The 18,637-nt window shown below is 37.5% G+C and overlaps 1 protein-coding gene across 1 annotated transcript in view; it reads left to right on the plus strand.

Moving 5' to 3' along the window:
- The window catches only part of LOC120401373 (protein eyes shut homolog), a 676,185-nt gene that overhangs the window by 294,052 nt on the left and 363,496 nt on the right, over positions 1-18,637 (plus strand). The window contains exon 11 of the mRNA XM_039531293.1: positions 4,332-4,453. Coding sequence (XP_039387227.1) covers positions 4,332-4,453 — 122 coding nt within the window. The remainder of the gene's footprint in view (positions 1-4,331; positions 4,454-18,637) is intronic.

An 18,637-nucleotide genomic window follows, 5' to 3' on the forward strand; every position in this document is an offset into this window, starting at 1 on the left:
AGACATTTTGCAACTTTATGTCCGTTTCAGCAATTTGTTCATTTAACAGCCTTCCCTTTTCCACTGTGTTCTCAGCCCTTCTGGACAAAACCCAGGTAGCCTATCATTATATTGAGAAAACACTAGTGCAATATATTTGAGGGACACAGCAGATGCTTCCCAGAGAAATGGCTCCAGGCCATGTTTGACTTGGGAATCATAGAACCACCAACTTGTGAATGCAGGGGCCCTATGTGCTTGTACCTAAGCCAGATGGTACAACATATTTTTTGTAATGATTTCTGAAAGGTAAATATCATCTCTAAACTTGATACCTATCCCATGCTGAGAGCAGATGAGTGGCTGGAGTGACTGGAGGCCACTTGGTACTTCTCCACCCATGATCTCATTAAAGAATACTGGCAAATTCCATTATAACAACACCAGTTCTCAGTGATGCTGTATGGCCTACATGGCAGTGACTCTTCAGAGACTTGAGGCCAGAAGGACTATTGGGCTTGGACCAGGACCATCAAGTAGATGTGAGGGCCTGGTACTACTGGGTGAAAACCCTGGTTTACCTCAAATGTGGTGAGTCCAAAGATGACCTATTGGAGGGTCAAGTCACCAGGCAAAAGGGGACCCTAGCAGACATGGGCGGTAGGCCTACAGAGCAAAACCCTTCAATGTCACTCCTTGCCCCAAGGCTGGTGAGTTACTTTCTCACAGATGCTTAATGTGAGATACCTGAGGCTAATTTTTAGACAAGTCACATCTGTGACTGAAGTCAAATTTGAGGTATTTGTACATGGAAAAGTGCTATTAAAATGAGAAGTACTCTAAAAAAAATCAAGCCAAGACAATTCGTTGAAACATTGGGCGATATTGGCAGTAACATCTCTGTGCCTCAGATGTGGAACTGAGGCAAAGAGAGATTAGCCAAAAATGTCAATTGTGCTTTTTGCAGGAGTTGTCATATTATGGTAAAAACATTTTTCTCTTGAGTTTTGTATTTCAACCCTACCATGGTCAAAAGTGAAATGTCAAATGAGAAATTTCCAATGGCTGATAGATATTAATGATACCTATACGTGTTTAGTAATGATTAAAGATAAACCCCCTGATTCTTAAACTCAGTTGCTGGCTCCCTCATATTATTTTTGACAATATGTTTAACCTGTCCTAGAAGAGTCAGTTGGAAAGTGAATAATATTGTTTTTTTAATGCCTGGAGTATGTGCAAATCTGAACTGAGAATAACTGTTCAGAAGCCTTGCACAGATTTCTTGGTGTATTTGTGACTAATATTTTTTCATCCTTTGAGTTTGTGTTTTCAAACATAGTATCTTTCTCTTAGTCGTAACAGTTGTTATGGCACTTATAAATATGCGGAGATGGGAAGGAATCTAAAGCAACCTCCAAAACATTAAAATATTTAAATGGCCAGTGGGATGTGGAAACATACATAATGGAAAACATTAACACATGTGATAAATAGAAGTGCAGGCTGTCCAAAAAGATTTTATTCTTCCTTTGCTGTGGCAAAATCCCCTGAAAATTGTCTGCCTCTACAAAGTTCTCTTGACCCATCAATCTCTCCCTTATGTAACAAAACAAAGCTCTTCTCTAAAACTTTGTCTCTTTATATTTATCTCTATTTGCTGCTGCCCCCTCACATCCGCTATTTCCTACTTTTTCTAACATCTTCTGCCAAGTCTGCTCTCTCTTCTTATGGATTCAGGTTCACACCTGATTATCAATACAGAGTTCAGGAGCACAATGCTAATAAACTGAATATCAGATAAAAGAAATTAAAATCTGAAACTTATTTTTCATAACTAGTGAGTATCCACCAGGAATAGAACTTTCCCAACACATTCAGGAGTCAGAAACATGCCAAAGGACAAAATATATGAGGGAAATATCTGTTTTGTTTTCTCTCATCTCCTTAGGATCTATATAAATTCCTTTTGCTACTCCACTAATAATAGCAATGATTGCCTTAGTCCTAGGCAATCTCTTTGGCATATGGTCCACGTTTTAAGGCTCCTTACCACGTACACAGGACTCACCAGCCATAGTATCTTTCATAGTTCCCAATCTGCTGTCCTGCAGTTGTTTGTCTGCTGCCCCATCTTATTCAAGATATGTGCATGAGGGAATTGGATGGGCTGTCATTGGTTTCTCGCCCACTCTGAACTTTAGGGTACAGATGTGGGGACCTGCATGCACACCTCTAAGCTTAACTACCATCTTAGATCTGGTCTCACTGCCACCATCCAGATTTCTGAGTTATCTGGAAAACTCTGTCTTCCCCCCAAAAATCTTCCCCTCCCTGGGTAGCCTTGAGAGACTCCACTAAGTCCCTGGTGAACACTGATCCAAATCCCTTGGATCTTAAAACACGGAAGAATTACTCCTTCCCCCTCCATTTTCCCCACCAACAATCCCTGGTGAGTCCAAATCCAATTCCCTTGGATCTAAAAAACAAGGAAAAAATCAATCAGGTTCTTAAAAAGAAGGCTTTTAATTAAAGAAAATTAAAAGTAAAATAAAAAAAAACTCTGGGAGACAGCATACAAGCTGATCTCACAGACAACAGATTTAAAACACAGGATGTTCCCCTGGGCAAAAACCTTAGTACACACAAGAATACCCAAATTTGATTACTCCCCTAACTGCACAAAGACAAGTTACAAGAGAAAATAAACATAAACCTATTTATTCCTTTCTAAAACTCACTACTCTGATAAGAGGCTGGTTCCTTGATCTTTTTCACTCCGGTTGAAACTGAAAACTGATTCTAGACAAAGGAAACGTCCCTCCTTCCTTTTGAAAAATCGTGTTCCCCCATTGGTTCCTCTGGTCAGGTGTTATCTAGGCTAGGTGAACTTCTTAACCCTTTGCAGTAAAAGAGGCATTAACCCTTAACTATCTGTTTATAACATGGGCCCTGCAGACAGTACTTCACTAAGTGTTTCTCAAAATCTATGGTTGCCCTTGATTAATAGCAGTAGAATATATACACAATAATATTTGAAGTTTTAGTTGATCAAAAGGCAATTTCCATACTCATGCCTGGTGATATTTTAAGTCCAGTTACATCAGGTATGAATTCGAGCCAACAACTGTCACTATTTTCTGATGGATTTGTTGTTAGAAATTTTACTACTTCTAAGACCTTTCCCCTCCCTTCTTTGTCAATCTATGATTTGTGTCTGTGGCTTCAATTAAATATGCAATCCTTTGAAGATGGAAAAATAATGTTTCCCAATCCCCATTTTTGAGAGTTTTGACTCAATGTTTTCACTTTGTGATTGTTCAGTTTAGATTTTTATACCTGGAGGCTCAGATGACATAATCTTTTACTGTAAATACAAAAGTTAATCTCATATATCTGAAGACCCAACTCACTGTTTAGCAAGCACTAAAATAATTCACACTAGCTATCTTTGTCCTGGAAGTGTTTCCCTATGTTTTGGTCGAAAGAAGGGAAATTTTCCTAGAAGTAATCACCTTGCCAAAACAAGTGAGCTGAGCCTCTGGAGAAGAGAAGTGCTTGCAATGCAGCCCATCTCAAATTAATATTCAATTCAACAGATATTCTGAAGCTTTTTTCTTTATATACAATGTAGGCAACATATATATGATTTTCACTTTTATGGGACCTTTCCACTTGCATACTGATGCCAATTAATAAATATTTGTGAAATTATGACCAAACATTTGGGGTAGTTTATGCTTCGGTATAATTGCCTTGCAGGTGAATGGAACTGCCCTGTGACATCTGTCAGTTAGAGATGAATATGCACAATGATTGAACTGCATAAAATATTTAATCAGTGACAATTCTGTATTCATACCTCATGTTAATTATTATTTTTAATATTGGCATGAAAATGCTGGAAAGACTTATGTTTTCACATTCTTTAGTCATTACCCAGTGTCTGAGATACATATTTTGACTGTTTTCCTCATGCGAACTAGTTAGATGCTGCACAATTACTTTGCTAATGCACCATTTAAGGTGTTGAGCCTGTCTGATAGATCTACATTCCTAACACCTGCTAACATATGTTTATATGTTTTAGAATGTAATACTGACTGATAAAGCAAAATATATGTATTAAATAGTATAGCTTACATATTATATGTAATCCTTTTTCAGCTTACTGTTGGGCCAAAAGCATCATTATGGTTTTGATGCTTTGAAGCTTCAAAACTAGGAAACAGACTAATGCACTTGTTCAAAGACCAAGAAGGCACAACAGCCAGCAATTACTCCTATTACAAATGTACTCAACTAGATGAAAATTGACATTGAGATGATTTATTTTTCATAATTCATTACAGAGCTACCGGTGTGTCTGCCCGCCTGGATGGGAAGGAACATTTTGTGAATATGAATCCAATGAATGTAACTCAGAGACATGCAAAAACAATGGCACCTGTACAGATCTGTTCAATAGCTATAGGTAAGCATCTCCATCTTCCTCCTTAAACGATTAACTTTCTGCAATGACACACTAATGCTCCCAATTATTCATTTATACCTGTACTTGGTGAATTTAAAATTACTGCACAGAGATGAACAGCAACTTCTGTTATGGATACAGTGCTACAAGTACTGACATATTCATTTGAAATCAGCAGAAATAATGAATTGCAGATGGCAAGTGAATCAATTCAAAACCCTTAGCAGGGAATCCAATCCGGAACTGCAGGTCATCAAAGAAAATATGGAATCTCTTTCTACCGTATGTGCCCCTTAACTGCAGGGGAAGTTTTGGGGTTAGAGGCAGTGGGGGTGGGGCACGTTTATCCTAGGTAACATGGACAGGTCTGTGAGGTTATATCACTGCTACCACCTTGTGGATGAAGATGACAAAGTAATATTTTAGCCTGACCATTAGTAACAGCCAAAATAAGAGAGATGGTCAGGATCTGATGAAGAGAACAGTACTATTTTTGAACAGAAAAATATGAATCAACTTCAAATCTTTATTTCAATCTAATCCAATATATTTTTCAAATGTAAAATCCATCACTTGGCACAGTTAAAACAGTTGACGCTTGAAATCAGTATTTGTTACTCACTGCTAAAGCCAGTGTTGGTTTCATTTTTCATGACATCAATACTAACATGGTCTTTCTAAAGCTGGATGTTAATTCAAACAGATATAGACTTGGATGCTGGAAAGTATACAACATAAGATAATTACTATGTACAATTTTATTATTTGTTGTACACTGATAATGTGTATGGCACATTGCATAAAATAGAAAGATGGACAGAAGGATTTTAAAATATTAAACAAACATGACAGTTCACACACATAGGTGTGAGTGTACAAAAGGAGATACGTGCCCAAGTCCCTGCATTAGGCAACTAAATCCCAGTGTTGGATTACTACAATGCACAAACTCCTGCTGAAAACTGTAGGCACCTAAACTCAGCTCCTAAGTTATTGCAGTAAAAATTTCCTAGCCACTTATATTTCTGTCTCTGAGCATGCCTGTAGGTATATGGACATCTATCTCCCATCTAAACCTCAGAGAGATTCATAAATCAGGGGAAGATGGGTGTTTGGCTGCTTAACTTGCATGCAGGGCCTTATCCGATAGGCACCCTCTGAACAAGCCTACTGGATCTGACCCCTTAGGTTAGGTCACACAAAACCTGTGTGTGTGTGTGTGTGTGTGTGTGTGTGTGTGTGTGTGTGTGTGTGTGTGTGTGTAAAGGATGATAAATAATTAGTCATTGGAGCAGAGGGACAAGATCCTGGGTGAGTACTCTAACCCCTAAGCTATAGCATCATCTTCATGCCTGTGTCATCTCTTGCTCTCTCTCTCTGGCCCAAATGACTCTTCAAGTGTCCACAATGCAACAGTTTCAGCAGGAGAGATTGAGGGACTCCCTACATCAGACTGCCCAGTGGGTAGGGCATTCACTTGAGAGGCAGCAGTTCAAATCATAATCAAGAAAGTTTGCACATTAGTTTAAAACCTCTCTGATAATCTCACTATATACTTAGGATAATTAAGCTTTGTACCAAGCCTTTCACTGTTGAAATGAAATGATCTAAAAATATTCCTGGAAGTGGAGCCTCTCATTTTTCTGATTCCATTGCTATTGACATGTCATTGCTGCTGACAGTGCAAAAGTTCATCAGCTACTTGATTACATAACCCAAGCATCTGCGCTTTTATAAAATACATATTAATAGTTGAGCATTTTAAAATAAGAAAGTTGACTAAATTAATAAACTTGAATCCTCTGTTTATTTTTAATTTCCTATAAAAAAATGTTCAGTTTATGGACCAAGGAAAATGTTTGGTTTTTTTTTTTACCCCATCCCACCCCAATTTCAGTAGATGACAAAGGATAATTTCAAAAAGCCTGACATTTATTTGTTGTTTCCACCACTATGTCCTTCATTCTAATCCTCAGTAGATCATAAACTTGAAATTATGCATCCAGGCTTTTACAGTGAGATGGATCCTTGAACAATTGCAAATACTATTTGTCACTGATTCCAACTGTACCATCTTTTCTGAAATATCTCACATATTCTACCCAAATAACATCATATCCTAATAAAGGCCTTTGGGTTCCCCTGGCCACAAAAACTTGTTAATAGGGAAAAATCAAGTTAAAATTTTGTCACATTGTGGGGTGCAATTCAGACCAGTTAGGAGTTGTCACTGCCTGTCCTGTAACCTTGGGTGCCTCACGATGCTTTGCTGTTGTAGCTTCCAACCTGGGCCTCTAACAACCCGCCTACCAGCAAGCAGGTCACAACATGAGTGTCTTGTGCTGGACATCCCTGGGTCAGCAGCTCAGACTGCAATAGTCTGTCTACAGCCCCACTCTGGCTTTTACCAGCCTTGGTTACTATTTGCAGGGTGATTCCAAAACACTCCCAAGTCCTGAATTTTCCCCAAACCATGTGCTCTGCAATGTCCATCTCTCTCCTGGACAGTTCAGAGAAATAATATGATGGATTTGTTCCTCAAAAGACACAAGCACATCACAGTTAATTAACTTAACTTGAGGAAAATATACCCTTGTTTTTAAACACTGAACTGAGTTGATTTCTGGTAAAAAATTATTATGGAATAAATTTTATTAACAAAATATATAGGTATTCAAGTATAAGAAATGAAGATAGAAAGAGTTAAGAGTAAAAAAATAAGTGTGTTTCTTGAAGTGTCATAAACAGATAGTTAAGGGTTAATGCCTCTTTTACCTGTAAAGGGTTAAGAAGTTCACCTAGCCTAGTCCACCTAACCAGAGGAACCAATGGGGGAACAAGATGTTTCAAAAGGAAGGAGGGAAGTTTTCCTTTGTTTAGAGCTTCAGTTTCAGCCGGAGTGAAAAAGATCAAGGAACCAGCCTCTTATCAGAGTAGTACGTTTTAGAAAGGGATAAATAGGTTTATGTTTATTTTCGTTGTAACTTGTCTTGGTACCATTAAGGGAATTATCAAATTTGGGTATTCTTGTGTGTATTAAGATTTTTGGCCAGGGGACTCTGTGTTTGGAATCTGTTGTCTGTGAGAGTAGCTGGTATGCTAATCTCTCCCAGAGGGTTTTCTTTTACCTTTCTTTTCTTTAATTAAAAGCCTTTTTCTTAATACCTGATTGATTTTTTCCTTGTTTTTAGATCCAAGGGGGTTGGATCTGGATCCACCAGGAGTTGGTGGGAGAAAGGAGGGGGGATGGTTAAATTCTCCTTGTTTTAAGATCCAAGGGGTTTGGAACTGTGTTCACCAGGAAATTGGTAAAGTCTCTCAAGACTACCTAGGGAAGAAAAGTAGTGCTTGGTGGTGGTGGCAGCGATACCAGATCTAAGGTGGTAATTAAGCTTAGAAGTGTCCATGCAGGTCCCCACATCTGTACCCTAAAGTTCAGAGTGTTGACAAGAAGTCTAAAACTTAATCTTCCAAGATACAAGCTTTGATCCACATGGTTTCTCTCGCCAGTCATTCTTCACAACCATGGCTGATTCTTCCATCAATCAGGTCCTTCCACAAAAGGACAAGGTGGTAACTTCCCTTGTCATCTTAGGTGAAAGATTGTTACTTAAGCAAGTTTCTCACCCATATTCAGTTCCAGAGACTTCAAACTCCCTTGGTTGAAAAACCCATCTTTCTTACCTTGCAAGAGCTCTGGCCTCTTGTGTCTTTCTAGTGATGGATGCAAAAATGACTTCTGTCCTGCTTATATCTTCCAATGTTCAATGAATTTGTTTCCAGATGCAGGATTACCTCATTTTCTTCTTCCCTTCTTGTGGGCTTCCCATCCTCCTCTATGATTTCTGTGTTAATGGAGCGTCCATTGTTTCTGATTCTACCAGGCTTAATTTACATAGTAAACAGGCAGACAACTGAAATTCTCTCCTGTCTGGGCAGACTGTACAGCCTAATATCAATGAGTATCTATAATTCCTTACATGGTGTACATACATGTGTTTCACAATTATATTAATCTCCAGTATGTCGTTAGCTTTCTGAAAAGTCCTCACTCTGTAAACTCTCATAATACAGTAATATTGTGTACAATCAGTTGAATAATTGCTTATGTCTTGTGGTTGAGGACACCCCGTTTTCCCTGTATTTATAGACCAATAAACCTTTGAAAGGATTTTTCTGAAAAGTAAAACCCAGACGAAGTTTCTCTCTCCTGCTGTGTGTAGATGCTATGCTGTCTTCTCCCCCACTTATTAGTGGGGGGTTTGACTCCACTCCTTATTAGCTTGAGGGGTCTGTTTACTGCTTATATATAAATTGGGAAAAACATACTTTTCCTTGTTTAGAATAGATTTGTTCAACAGCTCCTCCTGAAATGCCTGGCTTGGACACATTTTAATTATAATTCCAGTATATATTCATAATTGTTAATATCAATCATGTATATACATCATATAAGAATACTAAAGATCAGGGAGTTATTAGTTTTCAAATGGTACCTCACAAGGCATATTTTGTACAAAGATTATTACAGTAGTGTGTAGAGTGTAAATATAGAGGTACTTAGTGTGGCAAACGTCTTCATCTGTTGTTGCGAAATAATGCACTGCTCCATCTCCTAGGTGAAGTGGTTCACCTAGCTGTGTGGAAGGAAAGGCATGGGACTGGGCTTCAAAAGAATAACAGCTGAAATGTTGAGATTGCCCAATAAAAGGGATATTCACAGCTCTCAATTTATCTCTTAGAATCATAGAATATCAGGGTTGGAAGGGACCTCAGGAGGTCATCTAGTCCAACCCCCTGCTCAAAGCAGGACCAATCTCCAACTAAATCATTTGTTTACTTCCATTCCTCTCCCATTCTGAGCACTCCCATATCATGATGTTATTTGCTCTTCCAGTAGGGGGATTGTTAGCTATGGTACTATATAGTCATTTATTCCCTCCAGACACTCTCTGTCCCTTTTCTGAAAAATCCCCATGTGCTCAACTCAGTGCTGCTTAGTAGAGGGAACCATGTGAGTGAAAATAGGACATCTAATATTTTCTGTGAATACTGGTAAATGGCCATCAAAATACCCAGCTAGTTTGGATTTCCCAGGAACATGCAACACAGTGGCCAACTCTCTAGGTGTTCAGTTGCTCTCTGCTATGTGTAATGTTACACTTGAAAAGATCTATGTTGTATGCCACCCTCAGGTCACTGGCCTATACAGTTTAGCAATTTTTGGTGTTCGTCCCAGTACAGGGAAGTAGTACATGTACACAATACATATTAATCTTACAGTTGGACAATTCTCCTCCTTCATCAGAGTTTGAATCCATTAGTCATGTATCAATTTATGATGGATACATACTTTGTGGTCCTCAATGTACTGCAATCCTTCCCAAACTTCATGGTTGTAAACTGGAATGGAACTTTAGCCAAACTCACTGGCCTTTATCTCTTGGGCTGAATTATAAAATCCTTTGGGCTTGTCTGAACTACCGTGTGGGGTCGATCTAAGATACGCAACTTCAGCTACGTGAATAGCATAACTGAAGTTGACGTAATTAGATCTACTTACCGCAGCGGTAAGTTGACAGCTGATACTCTCCCGTCTACTCCGCTTGCACTTCTCGTTCTGGTGGAGTACCGGAGTCGATGGAGAGCACTCAGCGGTCGATTTATCATGTCTATACTAATCGCGATAAATTGACCCCTGCTGGATTGATCGCTGCCCTCCGATCTGGCGGGTAGTGTAGACCAATGCTGTGTTTGCAGCAGCATTAGGGGAAGTGCATGATAGACACTTGGTGAGGTCAGACATTCTGTGCAGTATAGAGCAGAGTTATATATGTATCCTCATTAATACATTACATGTAAATTTTTTCAAAATTGCCTCAGTGAATTAGAAGCCTCATTGACATTCAGTGAGATTTCATAAGTTCTCTGACAATTTTACCCTAGATCTACTAAAGGCATACTGCCTAAACTAAATCTGTTTTATATATACATGCTAAGTGTTATTTATTAATATAATTTTCTTAAACATGGCGGACAGCCTTGCAAATTTTATTTAAGGATCTATAATTATTCTCCTAGCAAAAATATTCGAATTGTTTAGCTCTGTTTTCTTTCTAATTAGGCCCCAAATCTATAATGTTCCTCGGAGAAAATGGTGGAATAATTGTCTACAAGTTCTTAAAGCCTTGATTGAGCATATTTCTTAAGCACATGCATTACTTCATGTGCTTAAAGGCACACACATGCTTAAGTACCTTGTTGAATCATGCCCTTTATTCTTAGGATTACAAAAATAATCATCCAAATAAAATAGCATTGTTACTACTACTTTTCATTCCCAATTCTGATCAATGTTGAGAAACTGTTAAAATAACATGAGTGCATGGCACTTATACACACAGTTATATCCACAATTTATTTTTTCTTCTTCAGCCCTACACTTAATTACTACAACTATTACAAAAACGGCTAGGCTGCACCATGAATAACTTAAAACCTTATTATATATTGGCACTCTTACAATACTACGGAACGATATCAGCCTGATCCAACAAAGCATAAGACATCAAACACAACTAAGATCAATAAAATAATTAATTGACTCACCATGAGCATGAGAGAGAAATGATTAATTAATCCAAATGTGCCTGGAACCCACATAAGAGGAACTTTCCCTCTCAAAATGAGAACACATCATCATTTCAATCAAAGCTCTGTCAAACAAAGCTTTCTGCCCTTCCCATATTGAATGGCTGTAGTTTTTTTGCAAACAACCTGAGATGTATGGACAATGATTTCGAATCGACAGAAGCATCTCTTCTGATGAGATAGTAAATAAGAGTTCACAAAATCTGTAATTGTAATGTTTCCACAATATGTTGGCAAACAAGAGGAGGAAAACAATTCTGGAAGAACTATTCAGATCATTTCCTTTGCTAAACATATGCTCAGCTGCCTCCTTATATTTTATTTATATATATATATATATAGTGTGTGTGTTATATAAAGATCCACCATAAATTTCTCTTAGGCTAAGAGTACATATTTATGGTCATAAGTTGCATGCCTAAGATATGCTTATTTTCAAACAATTGGATTTTTCATAGCATTGTCATATTTATAAGTAAATTGGGGTATGGATGTAATTTGAATGCAGAGTTCAGACTGCCTTCTGTTGCTGTTGGCACTGCTTTATACTTGTGCCTTTTTTCTACTCATTTTGTCTTCCCCCACAAGCAGTCCACAGTTTTAGCCATAGAAAGGGATCTTCAGGGAACTTCGTGGTCCCAAATATCAAACTCTGGAACACTTTTTTGCCAACAGCATCTGGCTTTTTTGCTGGCACTTCTTTTGTGCTTAGGGTGACCAGATGTCCCAATTTTATAGGGACAGTCCCGGTATTCAAGGCTTTGTCTTATATAAGTGCTTATTACCCCCAATCCTGGTCCCAATTTTTCACACTTGCTTTCTGGTCACCCGATTTGTGCTCCTTGGCCAGCTCTTCCTCTGGCTGCTGCAGAGCTGTCGCCGGGACCATTTTATGATTTGTCTGTTGTGTCTCTGACTGGCCTTTACTTTTGATTTGCTGCTTATTTAGTGAAGTTTGCCTGTTTTTATATTAGTACAGAGTCCTGTGCAAGTTTTGTTGTTGGTCTGTCTTCAAAACATTATGTGGTAGGGAATGAGATTTCCAAAGTTACACCAAACAAATTTATGAAACAGCAAAGTGACACAACTTATGTTTCAGACATTGTTTTGTTTTTATTTTGTAGTACTTCATATCCTCTTGCATATCACTAGAAATACATGTCATGCTACCTGTCATATTTCAGTATGTACCACCAGCTCCTCTAGATAAAGTGCAGAATGTACCACCAGCTCCTCTAGTGCAGAATATCCCCTTCCCATCTCAATGATGTGTACTAAACAGTCACTAACATTTTGCTGATTCTAGGGCACATTTTGTCCTTCACTCAACAGTTGTCTGAAAGCACTGTGATGTCTGTACACAAACATAGTTATTTAGTAAAACACAAAACTTAAACAAACAAGACATGGTATGGGCATTTTTGCAAGTCAAGGTACCATATGCACATTGGAAAAGTGTTCTTTTACATGACCAACATACATGGTTGATAGGGATAACTTCTAAGAGCAGCTTATACAATCATATCAATAAATGTCAAATAAACTAATATAATGAAAAACTATCACTATAAGCCACCCTTTTCTGCCTGCCTAGTGGAATTGGTCTTCATGGCACGTTACATCATTGAATAATAACATTTAAAAGTAATAATTTATTTCTGCTTTCTACCAAAAGCAATTAATAAGCCATGGAACTTATCATTTTAGTGAGCAACTATTAAGAGGGTGTACCTATAGTGATAGTTTCTAATTATAATAGCTGATTTGAGGCGTATCTGTGCAAATGTATAGGCTTCCCTCAGAAGTTATCCCCATCCAACATGTATGTCGGTCATTTAAAAAACACTTTCCCAAAGTGAATAAGATACAAATTCCTGGATTTCTTTTCCTTTCAGTAAAAGTCTGCATGTCTCATCTGTTTAAATATACAGATCTATAAAATATTTGAATAAGTCAATAACGTTGATGATGATTTTATGCAACTCGCTGCACAAAGTCATATATCAATAGCATTGATAAGTCTCTGGTTCTAGACAAGTTACAATGACAACCTGCAGAAAAAAGCATATACACTATAAGAGGTCTGAGTTTCAGTTCTGGTGTATTGCTTAAGATTTCTCAGATTTCTAAAAAACAGGTTTAATATATGGGTGTGTTCTCAGTTTATTGTATATCTAATTAATATAGATATGCAAAACAGTTTAGGAAGCAAGTACATGAAATTGCCAAGGAAATCGGAGTTCAAAAATTTCTGAGAATAAAAAGGTCTGAGTGGAACATTTAAAGATTGGGGCTACAAAAAAGGGTTTAAGAGGAAGATAAATTTAATCTTTAATATAATTATCTTAATTTCTCTTGGCAAAGCCGAGTTTGGGACAGGAAGTAAAATTAGTTGAGTGTCTTCCTTTCATCTCTCCTGATCTGAAGAGCTTGCATAGGGGAGAGCATCAGCATAAGTATGCTAGAATAATCCCAGTCTGCTCTACTTTACATGGTCTGGAACAATCCATTAGACACTGTTCTTCCAAACCAGGATTGCTGAAACATATCACAATGTAACCACAATCCCATTGTGCTCCCTACATGGAGAGGAATTGATGAGTGGGTTGAAGATGGCTACACAGGCTTTGCTACTATAGGTGAATCCACAGCTACCCTTTTAGACTTGTTTTATGTTTCCTTTGTGTCTCTTACTTTCTCTGGGCCAAGCATCTGACCCAGTGATTTCAAGGTCATATATAGGAGGGAATGATGGAGAAAAGTAAAGATTTGTGATTGGAAGGTGGTTGGGATGCTGGGGTGAAAGAAGAGATCTGTCAGTCATCAGCATTGAAGGAGTAGTTGTAACTGGTGACACAAGCTAGAGAGATCTTAGTCTGAGAAAAGGAGAGGACTTTAGAACAGAGACAGAAGGTCAAGGAGTCAAAAAGCTAATAATCAAAAAGAAGCACTGAGCGGTCTGAGGTGTCAAAGAATAGGAAGATCCAGAGTCATGGAAATTCAGGGAGAAGAAGACGGAATATGCTGTATGAAAGCCAGAGGAAAGATTGAAAAGAATAGGAATAAAATAGATTTACATTGGAAAGAAGAGTTGTTGACTCTTGTTGGACTGGAATACGTCAGAGAAAAATATAAGAAAGGAAAATGAGACCTTAGACTCAACTACCTGTACTACTCACTCAAGGAACTGAGGTGATTGAATAAAGGGAGTCTGGGGTTGGTATTTGGAGGAGCAGATTAGGTCAACAAAGGTTTTTTTTCCCCCAAGGAATAGCTGGACGTTGATGATGAGGTAATAGGTTATGGGAGTGGATGAAGAGAAGAGACAGAGGAAAGAGCTCATCTCTTCTATGTCAGTGACGACATATGGACAGGATTTCTTTGATTGTGACATGCCCTTTTCATTGTCACCACATCCTTGTTTTGACATATGTGTCTAGAAGTAAGCACAACAGTTTGAAACAAGAAATCAGCTATATTTCCTACCTGCTAGAATTTCAGTGGGCATTTCTTTATGATATTGCATCTGAATTGTGCTCAATTCAAATTCAAATACTGACCCCTCCTCCACTCCCACTCTTCTTCACGGTTGCAATTTTGGGCAGTATTTTGACCTGTTGTTCTCAGTTACACCTCCTATGGGTTAAAATTTAAAACTAGAGTAGACTGAAATAAGGTAGGTGAAGAAAGGAAGGATGGTAGAAAAAGTATGTGAGATAGACTTTGTGACCTATTTATTTCTAATCCAAATCCTTTTATATGTCTGTTGCAGATGAGTCATAATATAATCAATTTTATGTTTTCTTTTGCCCTGCATTAACAGGTTTTTTTCCTGAAAGAACATGGTCTTTCTTCCCCCAGAAAATTCTAGTAAAATATGAAGTTTAAACAAACAACTCCCCCATCCAAAAAAAAAAAGAGAGAGAAACAAATTTAAAAAAAACAGGCACTTTAAAAACGGCTCATTATAAATGAATGGAAAACCATCCATCATTATTTGCCACAGATTAGATATTTCATGCTTGGACAATGCCTAAGATATGCACAAAAAAGCAAAATTTGGAATAGGATTATGGGAATTGCTACTAACAGTATATCCTATTGAACCATGGAGAATGGGTAATAAGGAGTTCCACATAAAGGGACAGGATGTAGATCACCGTCCTCTTCACTGTAAAAAACATATTGTTTTTCCTTGCACAAAAGATTAATAAAAATGTAGATATTACATTTTTAAAACAGCACAGACTTAATCAATTTCAGGAGTTGCATGCATCTTTAACCAAGCAACTTTTAGCTATTCTACATATATCAAATGAATTGTGTTAATTTGAATGACACAGTGAAGTTTTATATCTCAGTTAATTTATAGCAAAATACCTTTGTGCACTTAAAAAGATTCTAGCCTGTTTTTCTTAAATTACTGACAAAGCAGTTATTGCTCAGTCAGATGAAAGAAAAAAAATGAAACACTCACAATAGTAATAAATAAAATCTTCACATTATTATAGATGTTTCTGACAATTCCTAGCACCCCATAGCTTAAAATGGGGTAGACAGATAGAGACCATTATATCATATACAACTTCCCCTTGGGGCCAGATTCTGTTACCCTTACTTCATGGTATTGCTTTACTTTTCAAATAGTCCCATTGTAGAACAGGAGCAATCTGTTTTCAAGCCAGGATATGGGACAGAAACAGATTTAGTGGCACTGATGGATGATCTCTTGCTGTTGAGAGAGGGCAGACATCTATTCTCTGGACTTCTCTGCAACATTTAATGCTGCTGACTGTGAGATACTGCAGTTCCACTTGAGATTATTGATAGATATCTGCAGGGAGGACTACAGGGAAAACTCCATGGGTGAGTGGTCTGGTGGCAGAGGGGAAGTTTGCCATTACTCTTTGGATATGTCCCTCCACAAACTAACCTCTCACCTGAATAGCTCCACAAAGATCAGTTCTATTTCTGGTCCTATTCCACATCTACATGCAACCTCTGTGAGAACTGATGGTAACATTCCAGTAGAGTGCAGATGACATCTAGCTGTACTTATCCTTTGCCATGTACAACTACACTATTATCTTCAAGATATCTCGGTGCTTGGATAAGATCAGCTCACAGATGAAGAATACCTGATTGAAGCTCAACCTAAGCAACAAGAAGATAATGCTGGTGGGAAGAGAAAAATGAATTAAGGAGTTTGTAGCCACAGTGTCATCTGTTTGTTTGATTTAAGCTACATATCCACGGCATGGCAATTAGTCCATAGTTAAGAGTGCTCCTGAAATCCATGCTGACACTAAGTTCTCATATGACACATCTGGAGTAATGCTTTTGACCATCTCCAGTTGCCTAGGAGTCTTTGTCCCAACCTGTCTTCAGTAATAGATGCCTTTCTCACTTTCTGACTGGGCTATAATACCCTGAGGCAATGCAATATTTGGGCTTGAAGCCCTCAGCCCTTAGGAATCTCATTAGCAATATGGGCTATGGTGATCACATCAAACCTCCACATGGTAGACAGGCTTTCCACAGAATCAAGTTCAAGGTCTCTGGTTTTTATATTGCAGGCATCCAATGGTCTGCACCCAAGATATCTTAAAGATAATATAAAGCCCTGGGAGGAAAGCTCTGATGGACAACTCTACTCCATAGATTCTCTGAAACTTTGGAATGAACTCCTACAGTAACTAAAGACTATCACAAGCCTTTTCAACTTCTTTTTCAAGTGCAAGGTGCACTTTTTTCCTTGCCTTCTTTAACATAACTACATAGTAGTATGCACATATTTAAAGAAAATGCTACCAATATGAAATATTATACTAAATAACAAATTTCCTCCATGGGGAGAGAATGAGAGAGAAAATTAATTGATGTACTACCGGAAGATGTTCAGATACAGAGGTGATGAAGGCAGAATAAAAAAAAACTATATAGAATAGAATTCCACAAGACTATTAGCATAAGGAAGGGTTGTCTTTATATTGATATTGTCTTTATATATAAAGGCCTTTTATAAAAAAGTGATAAAGAAAAAAATGAACATGTTTTTGTGAGGTATATTGTACCAGTATTGTACTTTTGATTTTCCAGTTAAAGTCTAAAACTGGAAAACTGGGGGGAAAAAATAGAAGAGCATAATTGTGCATTTGAAAAATATACAAATGGGAGTTGCATATATTACTGTACTTCAGAAATTGTTTCTCTGGAATATATAAATGTGAAATCAATGTACATGATTAGAAAATCAAAATAATCTTCTCCATTACAAGTTAATTGAATTTTAGTTTATAGTCGTCTTGTTTATGGCTGAGATTTAAATTGTTCTGTTTTGTTAGATCAATAAAACTGTTATAGAAAAGTATCAGAGGGGTAGCCGTGTTAGTCTGGATCTGTAAAAGCAACAAAGAATCCTGTGGCACCTTATAGACTAACAGACGTTTTGCAGCATGAGCTTTCGTGGGTGAATACCCACTTCTTGCATCCGAAGAAGTGGGTATTCACCCACGAAAGCTCATGCTGCAAATCGTCTGTTAGTCTATAAGGTGCCACAGGATTCTTTGTTGCTATTATAGAAAAGTTGATCTAGACTGCTATTCCAAATAATGAACTACTAGAGATTCTCTATATAACAATGCTTTTCCCACATGAGTATGAAGACAGGCAAGTACAAATCTTAAATTATCATATTTTCTTCCACTAAATGCCACATTGGTTGTATGAAGAAATCCATCCGACTGAAAATAGGAGGCCTTTGACTCTGAAGGGCAAAAGAGGGGGAAAGGACCACACATAAAATTCACATAACTCAACAAGAGTCCCGTGGAGACTCTTTTTGTATTTTTATATATGTCCATTAGGTTTGCTCATCCCATATCCAGAAAGGGCAGTCATAAAATTTTCATAGTTGTGCTTTATTGAAATAATTCAGTAAGACAGCCTAATTGTATTACAGTAGGTATCAAAGTATTGATGTAGCCATGTTGGTCCCAGGAAATTAAATAGATAAGGTGGATAAGGTAATATCTTTTAGTGAACAACATCTTTTTTGGTGAAAGAAACAAGCTTTCGATCATACATGTAGCTGACCTGAAGAGGAACTTTGTGTAAGCTCAAAAACTTCTCTGTCACTAACAGAAGCTGGTCCATTAAAAGATATTCCTTCACCCACCTTGTCTCTCTAGTAGGTAACAAAGACAGATGAAGGCATAACTGACTCTTGGATACCAATTGTTTATTATTATTATTAGTAGTAGTTTTATTTATTAATTATTTTAACTGAAATATCAAGTTGTGAGGAGAAAAACAACATTTTCAAAAATAGCTATCACAGAGTGTCTGGGTAAATTGTACTTTAAAAGAGAACTATAACAGGGAAATCTGCTTCATCTTGTGGTTGTAACATTTGTATAGCTTGTTACACATTGTAAAATACTGATGTGAATTAGTGTTATAAGTACTTATCGTTGCTCTTTTCCTTCTGTTTATATGACCTATAATTGTTGCACTTTTCTGTCAAATATCTCA

Source organism: Mauremys reevesii, linkage group 3, assembly GCF_016161935.1.
Source record: "Mauremys reevesii isolate NIE-2019 linkage group 3, ASM1616193v1, whole genome shotgun sequence".
Taxonomy (NCBI): domain Eukaryota; kingdom Metazoa; phylum Chordata; order Testudines; family Geoemydidae; genus Mauremys; species Mauremys reevesii.